This window comes from Saimiri boliviensis, chromosome 17 (genome assembly GCF_048565385.1).
Source record: "Saimiri boliviensis isolate mSaiBol1 chromosome 17, mSaiBol1.pri, whole genome shotgun sequence".
Taxonomy (NCBI): Eukaryota; Metazoa; Chordata; class Mammalia; order Primates; family Cebidae; genus Saimiri; species Saimiri boliviensis.
In genome coordinates, this window is record NC_133465.1 from 3,554,860 (window position 1) to 3,570,013 (window position 15,154).

Consider the following 15,154-nt stretch of genomic DNA (forward strand, 5'->3'; position numbering starts at 1 on the left):
CAGGGGCCCGAGCCCACCCCACCTTCTCCGCAAGGCGAGCAGAGGGACGCCAAGGCCGGCAGGCTGCACTAAGAATCCCGGACCGAGCCAAAAGGCGACACAGACCAAGCCTTGCTCGGGAAACGCTCAGCAAACTGCAGACAACCCTGAGGGCGCAAGAGACCGAGGCACGGGGCAAGCGATCTGGGGGATGCGCGGGCCCGGCGCCGGCTGGGGGAGGTGGGAGCACGGCCGTCGCGGGCGGGAGCGAAGGCGGGTATGAAGGGCGGGCTCGCTCCACTCGACTCGGGATTGGTCGGACTCAGAGAGCCGAGTGACGTCAGCGGGGGAGAACGCCTGATTTGTGTGGCGGGCGCGGGCGGGCGGGGGAAGCTCAGTGCGCAGGCGCAGCTCCTCGGCTCCGCTAGCCCCGGCGGTCCGGCCCAGCTCTCGCGGACAAGTCCGGACATTGCGCGCCCCCGGCCTCTGGGACCGCCCCCTCCCAGCTCTCGGCGTCGTCGAAGATAAACAATAGTTGGCCGGCGAGCGCGCGGTGTGTCTCCCGCCGCCGGATTCGGCGGGCTGCGTGGGACCGGCGGGATCCCGGCCAGCCGGCCATGGCGGGGCTGTACTCCCTGGGAGTGAGCGTCTTCTCCGACCAGGGCGGGAGGAAGTACATGGAGGACGTTACTCAAATCGTTGTGGAACCCGAACCGACGGCGGAAGAAAAGCCCTTGCCGCGGCGGTCGCTGTCTCAGCCATTGCTTCCGCGGCCGTCGCCCCCCGCTCCTCCCGGCGGCGAAGTCTCGGGGACAGGCCCAGCGGTGGCAGCCCGAGAGGCTCGCGACCCTCTCCCGGCCGCCGGGGCCTCGCCGGCGCCTGGCCGCCGCTGCCGCCGCCGTTCCTCCGTGGCCTTTTTCGCCGTGTGCGACGGGCACGGCGGGCGGGAGGCGGCACAGTTTGCCGGGGAGCACTTGTGGGGTTTCATCAAGAAGCAGAAGGGTTTCACTTCGTCCGAGCCGGCGAAGGTGTGCGCTGCCATCCGCAAAGGCTTTCTCGCTTGTCACCTGGCCATGTGGAAGAAACTGGGTAAGTTCCCTGGCTTGTTTGGCGCCCGCCCCTTTTTCCAGGCAGCGCGGGGCTTTTATGGCAGCGGCCCCGCGTGAGCCCCCGGCACCCGGAGCGCATCCGAAGTGCGTGGATGGAAGTGACTGCTCTAAACGGTCGAATAGCGCTTTGCGGGGTGGGGGTCCCGGCACACCAACTGGCCCTGGGGAAGATAGGATTGCTGTCTCCCTGCAACCTCCTCTTGCTTTATTTCGATCCTCCAGGGATCCACGGGAAGCAGTCCTCTCCCTTCGCCGCTTCACTTTGGTGGCAACCAGCGAAAACGTGTTTGAAACCTGGCGCCAGATGTTGGCCAAAAGATAAATTGATGTTGCTACCTGGGCCAGGCGAAGGAAAAATTGGGAGTGTTTCCTTAGAATCTGTCATCATTCTGCTCCTGGAAGTCTTGTCCCTCTCGGTTGCCTCCTACCGGTGGTGTCAGTTCTCCACATTGACCCGGGATAGCTGGGGGTTGGCTGGTGGAGTAAAGCGTGAGCTAATTTGGAAGGGCTGGAGTGTCATCATCCGGCAATTTAAAATTTTGGAAGGAATTCCGTTGTAGTGATGGTTAGATATTTTTAGGATCATCAACGTGTACTGCTTATGAAAAATAAAAGCGCGGAACGTGTTGTTACCTCTTACAGTGGCCCCGTATTAAGGGTGTGCGTTCAATTCTGCTTGAGCTTTCTTTTTGGAAATTGCCTTAGGTGATTGCTTTCAGATAGTTCTCAACAGTTCGTACTTTAAAAGTACTTATAAATTGTAAATGCCCGTCAAAATAGGAAAAGGCAAGGAATTACTGTATACTGGGAGGAAATAAAGGCCTTAAGAGTCTTAAAAATTTCGGTGTAGTTGTAGTTTCATCTGAGTTTTAAATGTTTGTAAACTGGGCAGGATTTCTGTTCCCAGCAGTTACAGAATCATCTTACAGGTTTATAGTTGCTTATCTATTGCAGTGAATAAATAGCATGCATCTTTGTTAAAGCAAAGAAAATACTCTCCAGTGGTGTGAAAAAAACCTTCTTGTTTATGACAGCACAATAAATTTGCTTTATTTTCAGCAGAGGGATGGAGACAGAGAGAAAAGAGTTAAAGTCTTAGCAAATACAGAACATTTTTAGAAAGGTATTGTCATAGAGTTGTAGATTAGCCGGTTTCAAAGAATGTTTTCCATTTGCTTGGCTTTCTGCCAAGAATTAGTTGATTGACTCAAAGATCAGCCACTAGGCTTGTTGGAGGCGTTTCCCATTCAGTCCCAGGGGCCCCTCTTTATGGATGTATTTTGGTTTTTTGTAGGCACCATAGAGCTGAAAGCACTGTAGTATATTGTAAAAATATGTCATATCATTGACTGCAGGGCAACGAGAAGTCGACAGCAGGACAAGAGAGGAAGATGAGACACAAAGAACTATTTAGAGTCTTGTTTATTTTACAGTATACTTGGAGCAACATGAATTTGCCATGTTTGAGCTTTAAGGTTAAAAAAACTTTAAGGCATAAACTCCGTTACATGAGCTTTTTTTTTTTTTTTTTTTTTTTTTTTTTTTTTGAGACAGAGTTTTGCTCTTGTTACCCAGGCTGGAGTGCAATGGCGCGATCTCGGCTCACCGCAACCTCCGCCTCCTGGGTTCAGGCAATTCTCCTGCCTCAGCCTCCTGAGTAGCTGGGATTACAGGCACGCAGCACCATGCCCGGCTATTTTTTTGTATTTTTAGTAGAGACGGGGTTTCACTATGTTGACCAGGATGGTCTCGATCTCTTGACCTCGTGATCCACCCGCCTCGGCCTCCCAAAGTGCTGGGATTACAGGCTTGAGCCACCGCGCCCGGCTACATGAGCATTTAATTTGATTTAATTTTTTTTTTTTTTTTTAAAGAGACTGACTGGGGCGAGGGATGTGTGTGGGCAGTCTCTTTTTGTTGCCCAGGCAGGGCAACAAGCGATCCTGGGCTTAAGCGATCCTCCCGCCTCGGCCTCTGAAAGTGCTGGAATTACAGGTGTGAGCCAGTGCTGGACCCACAGGAGCATTTTTTTTAATAAAACGGGGACCATGTTGTTAAATGCAAATATGTATGGTTTTGTTGTACATACACAGACTTTTCGAATTAAGCTTTCACTCTTAACGATGCATAGAACCTTACACTCCAGAAAAATGTTTAAGTTTATTTTGTACCACAGCTAGACCTCAGACTTCGTCCTCAAAACTTGGGGAAAAAAAAGTAAGCTAATTATTTTGGGTTTTTTTTTTTTTTTTTTTTGAGACGGAGTTTCGCTCTTGTTACCCAGGCTGGAGTGCAATGGCGCGATCTCGGCTCACCGCAACCTCTGCCTCCTGGGTTCAGGCAATTCTCCTGCCTCAGCCTCCTGAGTAGCTGGGATTATAGGCACGCGCCACCATGCCCAGCTCATTTTTTGTATTTTTAGTAGAGACGGGGTTTCACTATGTTGACCAGGATGGTCTCAATCTCTCGACCTCGTGATCCACCCGCCTCGGCCTCCCAAAGTGCTGGGATTAAGGCCACCGCGCCTGGCCATATTTTGGGAGTCTTGACAAAGGAAATGAGGGTAAAATTTTTTTTTTTTTAAGTCACAGGGTTGAGAAAGACACAAAAAAAATTGTATTTAGTCACAAATTCTTGGATGGCTTCACATTTTCTATAAAATAAACTGTAGTTTATTTTTATTTTTATTTTTATTTAAACCGGGCGCGGTGGCTCAAGCCTGTAATCCCAGCACTTTGGGAGGCCGAGGCTGGTGGATCATGAGGTCAAGAGATCGAGACCATCCTGGTCAACAGGATGAAACCCCGTCCCTACTAAAAATACAAAAAATTAGCTGGGCATGGTGGCGCTTGCCTGTAATCCCAGCTACTCAGGAGGCTGAGGCAGGAGAATTGCCTGAACCCAGGAGGCGGGAGGTTGCGGTGAGCCGAGATCGCGCCATTGCACTCCAGTCTGGGTAACAAGAGCGAAACTCTGTCTCAAAAAAAAAAATAAATAAATAAAATAAAATAAACTGTAGTTTGTAATTTGCAGGCCAACCCCTTTCATGTCCAAATTCAGCCTCTCTAGTAAATTATATCTGTTAACGTGAATTTCCATTACATTCCTCACCTTTTTTCAGGGAACATGTAAGTACCCCATGAATTTCCATTACATTCCTCACGTTTTTTCAGGGAACATGTAAGTACCCCATTTCCATTTTCTTGGCTTCTGGTTCTCACCCCGTGCCCAACAAGGAAAATTCAAACAAAAATATATCCATCATGTAGATTCCCAGTCAGTATGTTTTCTTCTGTGAAGACGTCTTTCTTTTGGAATTGAGCATCCTTTTTTCTAATTGTGTAGTGCTCATTATCCTTTTTTTTAATTGTGTAGTGCTCATTAGACTGTAGTAGTAGTTCTCGAACTTTTTGCTCTCAGAACCCTTCATACTCTTAAATTATTGAGGACCCCAAAGAGTTTTTGTTTATGTGGGCTACATCTTCCTATATTTACTATATGAGAAATTTAAACTTAGAAATTTTTTTTTTTTTTTTTTTTTTTGAGACTGAGTTTCGCCCTTGTTACCCAGGCTGGAGTGCAATGGCGCGATCTCGGCTCACCGCAACCTCCGCCTCCTGGACTCAGGCAATTCTCCTGCCTCAGCCTCCTGAGTAGCTGGGATTACAGGCACGTGCCACCATGCCCAGCTAATTTTTTGCACTTTTAGTAGAGACGGGGTTTCACCATGTTGACCAGGATGGTCTCGATCTCTTGACCTCGTGATCCACCCGCCTCGGCCTCCCAAAGTGCTGGGATTACAGGCTTGAGCCACCGCGCCGGGCTAGAAAATTTTTAAAAATTTCTTCAAAAACAAATATATGTTTTCTCTCTCTCTGTCTCTCTCTCTCTCTCTCTCAAGAAAAACCACTTTTTTACCCAAATAAGAAATAGTGGTGGGAGAAATGGCATTGTTTTACATTTTTGAAAACCTCTTTAAATATCTAGCTTAATAGAAGACAGCTGAATTCTCATACCCACTTCTGCACTCAGTCTGCTATGCCATTTGAAGTGTCTAAAGAAAAAGCAGCCCCACTTGCATATGTAGTAGGAAAAAGGAAAAATATTTGTCTCTTCAGATAATTGTGGATATTCTGCACAAAAGTGGTAGTTTTTTTGTTTTTTGTTTTTTTCCTCCTCAGAGGAAGGTAGAAGAAAAGTAGTTTCTTAAAGTTAGTTGAATTGGAATTTGAAACCTTAGTAATGAATTTTGTACTCTTACATTAAGATCCATTGGTTTGGTTTGTACTTTGAATTAATCTTCTCTGTGATTTTGTGACATAGTGCATTAGTCATTTGGAAAAATAATGCTTCACTCAGTTAAGAACATCTTCTGAATAGTGACACATTTCATTATACAATATCAAAGAAAATCATGTTTGTTAATATCAGTGATCTCATCAGAAAAGTCTTTAAATATTGAGAAGCTATCTAGTTTTACGTATACATTTTCCAAAATGTATTTTTCAAGCAGCAATTAGAAATGTATTATTGACAACAAATACGGTCAATTTTTCTTGAATTGAAAAGCTCACTTTGTTCATGTTCAAATGCCCAATTCTTACAATAACACAGTTTATCAGTCTCAAGGAAAAATGATGGACCATGAAAAATGTGGCTAGTTCATTACATGACTCAGACAATCACAGGTGCTTTTCCTCTTATCAGCCCTAGTATGTAATAAAAGGCTGTTGTATATAGTCTCCTTTTAGTCATACAGAATATTAAAAACATGTACAGCCTGGGGAACATGGTGAGACCCTGTTGCCGCAAAAAATAAAAAATTAGCTTGGCATGGTAGCATATGCCTGTAGTCTCTGCCACTCAGGAGGCTGAGATGGAAGAATCGCTTGAGCCTGGGAGGTTGGGTTACAGTGAGCCATGATGGAGCCCCTGCATTCAGCCTGGGCAACAGAAAAAGTGTGTATTCATGGGTTGAGATTTAATAAAATTAGTTTTTATTGTGTCATCAAGCATATTTTTTTATTTTTTGAGACAGATTCTCACTGTGTTGCCCAGGCTAAGGTGCAGTGGCATGATTTGGGCTCACCTTCCCAGGTTTAGCCTCCTGAGTAGCTGGGACAACAGGCGTGTGCCATCATACCCAGCTAATTTTTGTATTTTTTAAGTGGAGATGGGGACAGGCTTTCGCCGTGTTGGCCAGACTGGTCTCAAGCTCCTGATCTCAAGTGATCCATCTGCCTCGTCCTCCCACAGGCCTGAGCCACCAAGCCTAGCCAGGAATATTCTTAAGTGAAACTAGCTTGCCTTTTCTGGGCTGTAATTAGGTAGCTGTGAAGAATGCAGTGACTAATAGCTCAGTCTGGTGCCACTGCCTTGATTCCTGCCAAGGCACCAGCAGCCTACCATCAGTACAAATGTCAGCACTGTGAAAAGGACAAATAAACTCTTAGAATTATTATGAAAATAGTTTTGGCCTTGTGCAATTCCTATAAAGATTACACAGACCTCTGGCAGATACTAGTCTGCTATAGTATCTGCTTGTCACCTAAATCTTGAGGTCTTTGGGGCCAGAGATACTGCCTTACTCGTAACTAATCCTTTTAGGATTGACCACATAATACCTTGCCCAAAGTAGCTGCTCAACAACTAGTTGAATTTAGTTCAGTTTCTGTTGAGTGTAAATAAATAAATAGACTTTCTTTCATTTTTTTAAATTAAAATTTCTCCCTTTAAAAAAGTGCTAAAATATATATAACATAAAATTTATACCAGGCTCTGTACTGTGGCTCACACCTGTAGTCCCAGCACTTTGGGAGGCCGAGGCGGGCAGATCACCTGAGGTTAGGAGTTTGAGACTAGCCTGGACAACATGGTAAAATCCTGTCTCCACTAAAAATACAAAAAAATTAGCCAGGTGTGGTGGCACGTGGCTATATGTAATTTCAGCTACTGGGGAGGCTGAGGTGGGAGACTCATTTGAACCTAGGAGGTGGAGGTTGCAGTGAGCCAAGATTGCATCATCACACTCCAGCCTGGGCAAAGAAGCGAGATTGTGTCTCAAAAACAAAACAACAACAACAAAAAAACCCCATGTCTTCAGAGTCAGAATGTTTTTTCCTTTTTAGGGCTGAATAATATCCCATTATATAGATATGTGCAAGCCTTATTTTGTTTATCTAGTTTTCTGTTGATGGACATTTGGGTTTTTTCCACTTTTTCGCCATTGCGACTAGTGCTGCTGTGAACATTGGTGTACAAGCATTTGTTTGCATCCCAGTTTTCAATTTTTTGGCTATAAACCTATAAGTGGAATTGCTGAATCATATGGTAATTCTATGTTTAACATTTTAAGGACTTGCCAAACTGTTTACACAGCAGCTGTACTATTTTACATTCCTATCAGCAATGTATGAAGGTTCCAATTTTCCCATATTCTAACACTTGTTAACTTTTTCATTAAAGAAAAGTATCCAGGCCGGGCACAGTGGCTCACACCTGTAATCCCAGCACTTTGGGAGGCTGAGGCGGGTGGATCACCAGAGGTCAGGAGTTCGAGACTAGCTTGACTGACATGGAAAAGCCCTGTCTTTACTAATAATACCAAAAAAAAAAAAAATTAGATGGGCTTGGTGGCACGTGTCTGTAATCCCAGCTACTCAGGAGGCTGAGGCAGGAGAATCACTTGAACCCAGGAGGCGGAGGTTGTTGTGAGCCAAGATCTCAATATTGCACTCCAGCCTGGGTAACAAGAGCAAAACTCCATCTCAAAAAAAAAAAAATCCTAAGAATATGGAATATCTTACATTTTAAAGTTGTATTTTTTCTATGTTACTGAGTCCTTCTTGAATTATTTGATTAGTGTTAAGCTTGATTTGTCTTTCTAATACTGTGTACCCCTCCCAAATTTACAAAGTAAAATTTTAAAAATGGGTTGTTTTTGTCTTGAGGGAGGGAGATTTGGTAAATACAGTATGGAATGAAAGCATATGAATACATCCTTTTTTTTTTTTTTTTTTTTCTTGAGACAGCCTGTTGCCCAGGCTGGAGTATAATGGAGTATAATGGCATGATCAAAGCTCACTGCAGCCTTGACTTCCTTGGCTCAAGGAATCCTCCTGCCTCAGCCTCCTAAGTAGCTGAGACTACAGACATGTGCCACCGTGTCCAGCTAATTTTTTTAAATAATTTTTTTGTATAGACAGAGTCTTGCCATATTGCGCAGGCTGGTTCCTCTCCCTGGGCTCAGGAAGTCCTCCCACCTTGGCCTCTCAAAATGCTGTTATTACAGACATAAGCCACCGCACCCAGGCCTGAATATATTCCTTTTTTAAAAGTTATTTTTCTTTTATGTTTATTCATGATCATAGTTTTGGTTTGTGCCTAATTTATGTGTATCCGCATATATGAGTTTACTGCCCTTTTATTATGCTTGCCTTCTAAGAAATAAGTTTTAAAGTTTGTATAGGCTTTTTTTAGGTTTACTTATTGGAAATAATGTTTTAATTGCCCCTTTTGATAGTATAAAGAAGATGGTGAACTGAATGCAGCTTTTGCCTGTGTATCATAGTCTTATCAATAACATTCTGTTAAAATAAGTGAAGGGTGATGATCTCTGGTGTGATTACAGGGAATTAGCCACAGGATTTGTAAAGGAAGATGAAATATAAAAGCTTCATTTGTTAATTTGGACTGAAGACTTAGAGCATTCGTTTTAAAAGAATATGACCAAGGAAATCATTAAGAAGTTGGTCTTAACCTAAATTGTTGGTTCTTGATTTGGCATTACTTTAATTTAAAATGGAAGGAAACTGAATTGGAGAGAGAGAAAGAACTGAATTTGAAGAAACCTCTTAAACCATACAATTTTAAATGTGTATCTTGTTTTAAGTTGGTCATTCCCATTTTTTCACTATCAAGGATCTTTACCTTCTCATAAATTATACATTCTGAAAGAGTCGTGTCTTATTACTTATCAAGTTCAAATTTATATTTTCCATTTTCATTATCAGTCATTACTTTTGATCTGTGTTAGGTAGTCTCTAGAATTGATAGAGAAAAGGTAAGCAATTTAAATTGTAATTAGTTTCTGTATTATGCAGGTAAATCTAGATTTCTTTGAATCTTTATGTTATAAAATACTCAGAAAGGTGTAAAGTGATATAATAAACACCCATACATAACTCAGGTTAAAAAAGAAACATGCTGGGCCGGGCGCGGTGGCTCATGCCTGTAATCTCAGCACTTTGGGAGGCCGAGGCGGGTGGATCACGAGGTCAAGAGATCGAGACCATCCTGGTCAATATGGTGAAACCCCGTCTCTACTAAAAATACAAAAAATTAGCTGTGCATGGTGGCACATGCCTGTAATCCTAGCTACTCAGGAGGCTGAGGCAGGAGAATTGCCTGAACCCAGGAGGCAGAGGTTGCGTTGGGCTGAGATCGTGCCATTGCACTCCAGCCTGGGTAACGAGCGAAACTCCACCTCAAAAAAAGAAAAAAAGAAACATGCTGGGCACCGTGGCTCACGCCTGTAATCCCAGCACTTTGGGAGGCCAAGGCAGGCAGATCACCTGAGGTCAGGAGTTGGAGACCAGCCTGGCCAACTTGATGAAACCCCATCTCTACTAAAAATACAAAAATTAGCCAGACATGGTGGCGGGCGCCTGCAATCCCAGCTACCGGGGAGGCTGAGGCAGGAGAATTACTTGAACCTGGAAGGCAGAGGTTGTGGTGAGCAGAGATCACGCCATTGCACTCCAGCCTGGGCAACAAGAGTGAAACTCCAACTAAAAAAAAAAAATTTTTTTTAAATTACTGGTATAGTTAAAGCCCCCCTCTCTCTGTGTTATATTATATATTTTTCACTCCCCATGAGGGACAACTGCTTCTGTATTCAGTGTTTATCATCCTTTTTTTTTTTTTTTTTTTTTTTTTGAGACAGAGTTTCACTCTTGTTACCCAGGCTGGAGTGCAATGGCGCGATCTCGGCTCACCGCAACCTCCGCCTCCTGGGCTCAGGCAATTCTCCTGCCTCAGCCTCCTGAGTAGCTGGGATTACAGGCACGTGCCACCATGCCCAGCTAATTTTTTTTTTTGTATCTTTAGTAGAGACGGGGTTTCACCATGTTGACCAGGATGGTCTCGATCTCTCGACCTCGTGATCCTCCCGCCTCGGCCTCCCAAAGTGCTGGGATTACAGGCTTGAGCCACCGTGCCCGGCTCATCCTATTTTCTTTATAATTTTATTGTGTATATCTTTAACCAATATACAGTACATTTTGTTTGTTTGTTTGTTTGTTAAGACAAAGTCTTGCTCTATCTCGCAGGCTGGAGTGCAATGGTGCAATCTGAGCTCACCACAACTTCTGCTTCCTGGATTCTAGTGATTCTCCTGCCTTAGCCTCCCGAGTAGCTGGGATTACAGGCATGCCACCACCATGCTCTGCTAATGTTTTTTATTTTTAGTAGAGGTGGGGTTTCACCATGTTGGCCAAGCTGGTCTTGAACTCCTGACATCATGATCCTACAACTTTGGCCCCCTAAAGTGTTGGGATGACAGGCGTGAGCCACTGCGCCTAGCCTGCATGTTTCTTATAACTTACATATGACATCTTAGTATCTGTATGGTATTATCACCCCTTATCTGTGATTTCACTTTCTGCAATTTGTTATAACCCTTGTTCAACGTCAAAATATTAAATAGAAAATTCTAGAAAGAAACAATTTGTAAGTTTTAACTTGTGCGCTCTTGGAAGTAGCATGATGAAACCTTGTGCCATCCCACTCTCAGCCCCAGACATTGATCATTTCTTTGTCAACATATCTATGCTGTATATGCTACCTAGCTGTTAGTCACTTAGTAGCTTTTTAGTCACTTGGTAGCCATCTTGGGTGGTGTTTATCAGTTCAACTCTTGTGGTATTGCAGTGTTTGTGTTCAAGTCACCCTTATTTTACTTAATAATGGACCCAAAGAGCAAGAGTACTAATGCTGGCATATTGTTATACTTATTTCATTTTATTAATGTTAACCTCTTACTGAGCTTAATTTCTAAACTGCATTTTATCACAGATATGTTTGTATAGAGAAAAACATAGTATATATAGAGTTTAGTACTATCCAAAGTTTCAGGCATCCACTGGGGGTTTTGGAACATGTATATGCCCTTGGGATATGGGGGTACTATGGTATTCCTCTGGGTTCAGTATTGTATGTGATTCTTTCATGTTGACACATGTAGCTCTAGTTTGTTCATTTTCACTTAGGGATAGCATAAATATACCAATATGGTGCTCATCCATTGTATCTTAGAAGGTTATTTAGTTTTACAACTATTTGTAATTGAAAACATTGATGTTTGGAATATTTCTGTACATGTCTTTTGTTGTTCAAATATCTGATGGGTTCTCTGAGAGCGTGGCTTTGGCAAACTAAAGCCTACAGGCCACGTTGGGGTAACACCAGTTTTTGTAGATATTTTTTTTTTTATTGGAGCACTGCCAAGATCATTTGTTTATACAGTGTCTGTAACTACTTTCACACTTAACAGCAGAGTTGAGTAGTTGTGACAGATACCATATGTTTTGCAAAGCCAAAAATATTTCTCTGGTCTTTTATAGAAAAGGTTTGCTGACCCTGCTCTAGTGTACTAAGAGAACAATTGCTGGGCCATGGGGTATGTATGTCTTGGACCTCACTAGATATTGCCAAATTGCTTTCCAAAGTGTTTATACCTGTTTACTCCCGTGAAGAAGTGTAGGAGAGTATCATTCCTTCACCTTCTTGCCAATACTTGATGTGGTATGCATTTTATGGTGATGAAATTTTATCTCATTGTAATTTTAATTCTCATTTCTCTGATTACTCGTAAGATTGAGCACTTTATTATCTTACTGTGTTTATGTAGAACACTTCCATGTTTTCTCTCTCTCTTTTTTTTTTTTTTTGAGACAGAATCTGGCTCTGTTTCCCTTTTGCCTAGGCTGGAGTGCAATGCTTTGATCTCGCCTCACTGCAACCTCTCCCTCCTGGGTTCAAGTAATTCTCTTGCCTCAGCCTTCCAAGTAGCTAGGATTACAAGCATGCACCATCATGCCCAGCTAATTTTACTGTATTTTTAGTAGAGATGGATTTCACTATGTTGAGCATGCTGGTCTTGAACTCCTGGCCTCAAGTGATCTGACCCACCTTCTCTAATTTCCATTTCTAGTTAACGCCTGAGCCACTTTCTATTTTGTAGATTATTTTGTTTTTCTGTAATTTTGTATACAGTCATATGTTGCTTAACAACACGGATGTGTTCTGAGAAATGTGTCTTAGGTGAGTTTGTGTTGGTGAGCGAATATCAGAGTATACTGACACAAACCTAGATGGTATAGCCCACTACACACTTAGGTTATATAGTGTAGCCTGTTGCTCCTAGGCTACAAACCTGTATGCAGGGCTGGGTGCAGTAGCTCATGCCTGTAATCCCAGCACTTTGGGAGGCTGAGGCAGGTGGATCACCTGAGGTCAAGAGTTCGAGAGCAGCCTGACCAACATGGTAAAACCCTGTCTCTTAAAAAAAAAAACAACAAAATACCTGTATGCAGGTGTTATGGTATCAGTGTTAACTTGCTGATTTTGATGGGATTGTAGTTATGTAAGAGAATCCCTTTGTGTGTAGGAATTAAATACTATAAATGGGTTTTTTTTTTTTTTTTGAGACGGAGTTTCGCTCTTGTTACCCAGGCTGGAGTGCAATGGCGCGATCTCGGCTCACCGCAACCTCCGCCTCCAGGGTTCAGGCAATTCTCCTGCCTCAGCCTTCTGAGTAGCTGGGATTACAGGCACGCGCCACCACGCCCAGCTAATTTTTTGTATTTTTAGTAGAGACAGGGTTTCACCATGTTGACCAGGATGGTCTCGATCTCTTGACCTCGTGATCCACCCGCCTCGGCCTCCCAAAGTGCTGGGATTACAGGCTTGAGCCACCGCGCCCGGCCTATAAATGTTTAAAATGGTTGGAATTTGGTGCTTTACACACTATTGCTTCAAGAAAAAGAAAATAGTATTATTCTTGCAAAAAAAGAAAAGTAAAACTGAAGATGTAAAAAGACCAGAAACCTGGATACTTTTAGGAATCTAGGTAGCAGTTTCATCAGAGTCCTGCTGCTGGATATGACCAGATAACAGAATCTGGTTTTTTCAATGAAAAGAATAAATCAGAAACAGCAGCATTCGGAGTCACCATTTGATTATGATAATTAACTGTCATTTTCCAAGAGCTATCAGATTTTTGCTGTGGTCAAACTATATAATAGGAATATATAGGATTTACTACCCCTTCTTCTTTCATGTTTTACCAATGGCAGGAATCTTTGTGATTCTTTGAGGGATGTGACAGTGCTTTTATTATTTTGGAGTAGAGTCTCATTGTTAGGGTGCTCCAAAGTCTTGCACTTGGCCTTTTCTTACCATAATAGGCTTCCTAACTTATCAGTTAAGAGCTTTGAGGAGAAGCTATTAGTTTTTGTCTAGCTAATTGAGATTCCATTTGGTCTATAGACACGGGGGAGGTGTGTATTATGTAATACTAAATAGTTTTACTGCTTAAATAAGCCCTTTAAATAAGGGCTAAAGTGAAAGCAGTATAGCCTTTTTTTAATTTGGACTGTTTCTTCAGAAAAAAAATTCTCAAAACTGAATTATTTGCTTAAATAATGTATGCCTTTTGATAGCTGCTAATAAATGTTTTTAAATTGCTTCCCTGAAGGCTTTACATCTCCATACTACTTTGCAATTAGAATTCTGTAAGAACTCTTAAGTGATTGGGAGTATGTGCTCTAGAGTTCTACTGCCTAGGTTCGAATCCCAGCTTCTCCGTTTGCAACCTTTGTGCCCTTGAGTAAATCTGCTTGCACCAAGGTATCCTTACCTGTAAAATAGAGGTAACAGTACCTACCTCTTGAGAGTTAAAAGAATCAGTGGATAGTAATTGGTACATACGTAAGTTTGTACTTAAGTGTCCTAAGGTTTAAATTTTCACAAAGAACATACACATTCTGTAATTAGTTATAATAGCTTCAGTTTATTAAGAATTTCATATTTTTATGTTAACAAAAATTTACTGGTTTTGCCTTTATGACATGTATTTTCTTGCTTAAGAAAATTTTCCTTAGGCTGGGTATAGTGGCTCACACCTCTAATCCCAGCACTTTCAGAGGCCGAGGTGGGCAGATTGCTTGAGCCTAGGAGTTCAAGACCAGCCTGGGCAACACAGTGGAACCCTATCTATATAAAAAATACAAAAATTAGCTGAGTGTGGTGGTGAGCACCTGTAGCCCCCGTAAACCCAGCTCCTCAGGAGGCTGAGTGATAAGAGGATTGCTTGAGCAGAGGTTGCGGTTTGCCAGGATCGCACCACTGCACTTACATTCTGTCTGACAGAGTAAGACTCTGTCTCAGAAAAAAAAAAATAATAATAAGTGAGAGTTAATGTACCATCTGATGCTGTCTTTTAATGCACTCCTAGTTTTATGTCGTTAAAGATTAACATATAAAGTAGAAAACAAGAAATACTATAATTAAGGAAGACAGTATAAAAATATCAGTTCCACCGGGCGCGGTGGCTCAAGCCTGTAATCCCAGCACTTTGGGAGGTCGAGGCGGGTGGATCACGAGGTCGAGAGATCGAGACCATCCTGGTCAACATATTGAAACCCCGTCTCTACTAAAAATACAAAAAACTAGCTGGGCGTGGTGGCGCGTGCCTGTAATCCCAGCTACTTAGGAGGCTGAGGCAGGAGAATTGCCTGAACCCAGGAGGCGGAGGTTGCGGTGAGCCGAGATCGCGCCGTTGCACTCCAGCCTGGGTAACAAGAGCGAAACTCCGTCTAAAAAAAAAAAAAAAAAAAAAAAATCAGTTCCTTAATGTATAAATTTAGTGCCTTTTCCGTCAGAATCTTAAGAAGGTTTTTTAATTTTGCAAGTTGCTACAAAGTTCCTTTGGAAAACTGTGTGGGAGAATTTTCTTTCTTTTTTTTTTTTGGTGGGAGGTAGAGATAGGGTCTTACTGTGTTGCA

General features: G+C 42.8%; 1 protein-coding gene across 1 annotated transcript in view; it reads left to right on the forward strand.

Annotated features, from left to right (window-relative positions):
- The first annotated feature begins 384 nt into the window (after window positions 1-384).
- Window positions 385-15,154, forward strand: part of PPM1D (protein phosphatase, Mg2+/Mn2+ dependent 1D) — a 57,274-nt gene continuing 42,504 nt past the window's right edge. Inside the window, exon 1 of the mRNA XM_039476860.2 lies at window positions 385-1,068. Coding sequence (XP_039332794.1) covers window positions 597-1,068 — 472 coding nt within the window. The 5' untranslated portion in view covers window positions 385-596. The remainder of the gene's footprint in view (window positions 1,069-15,154) is intronic.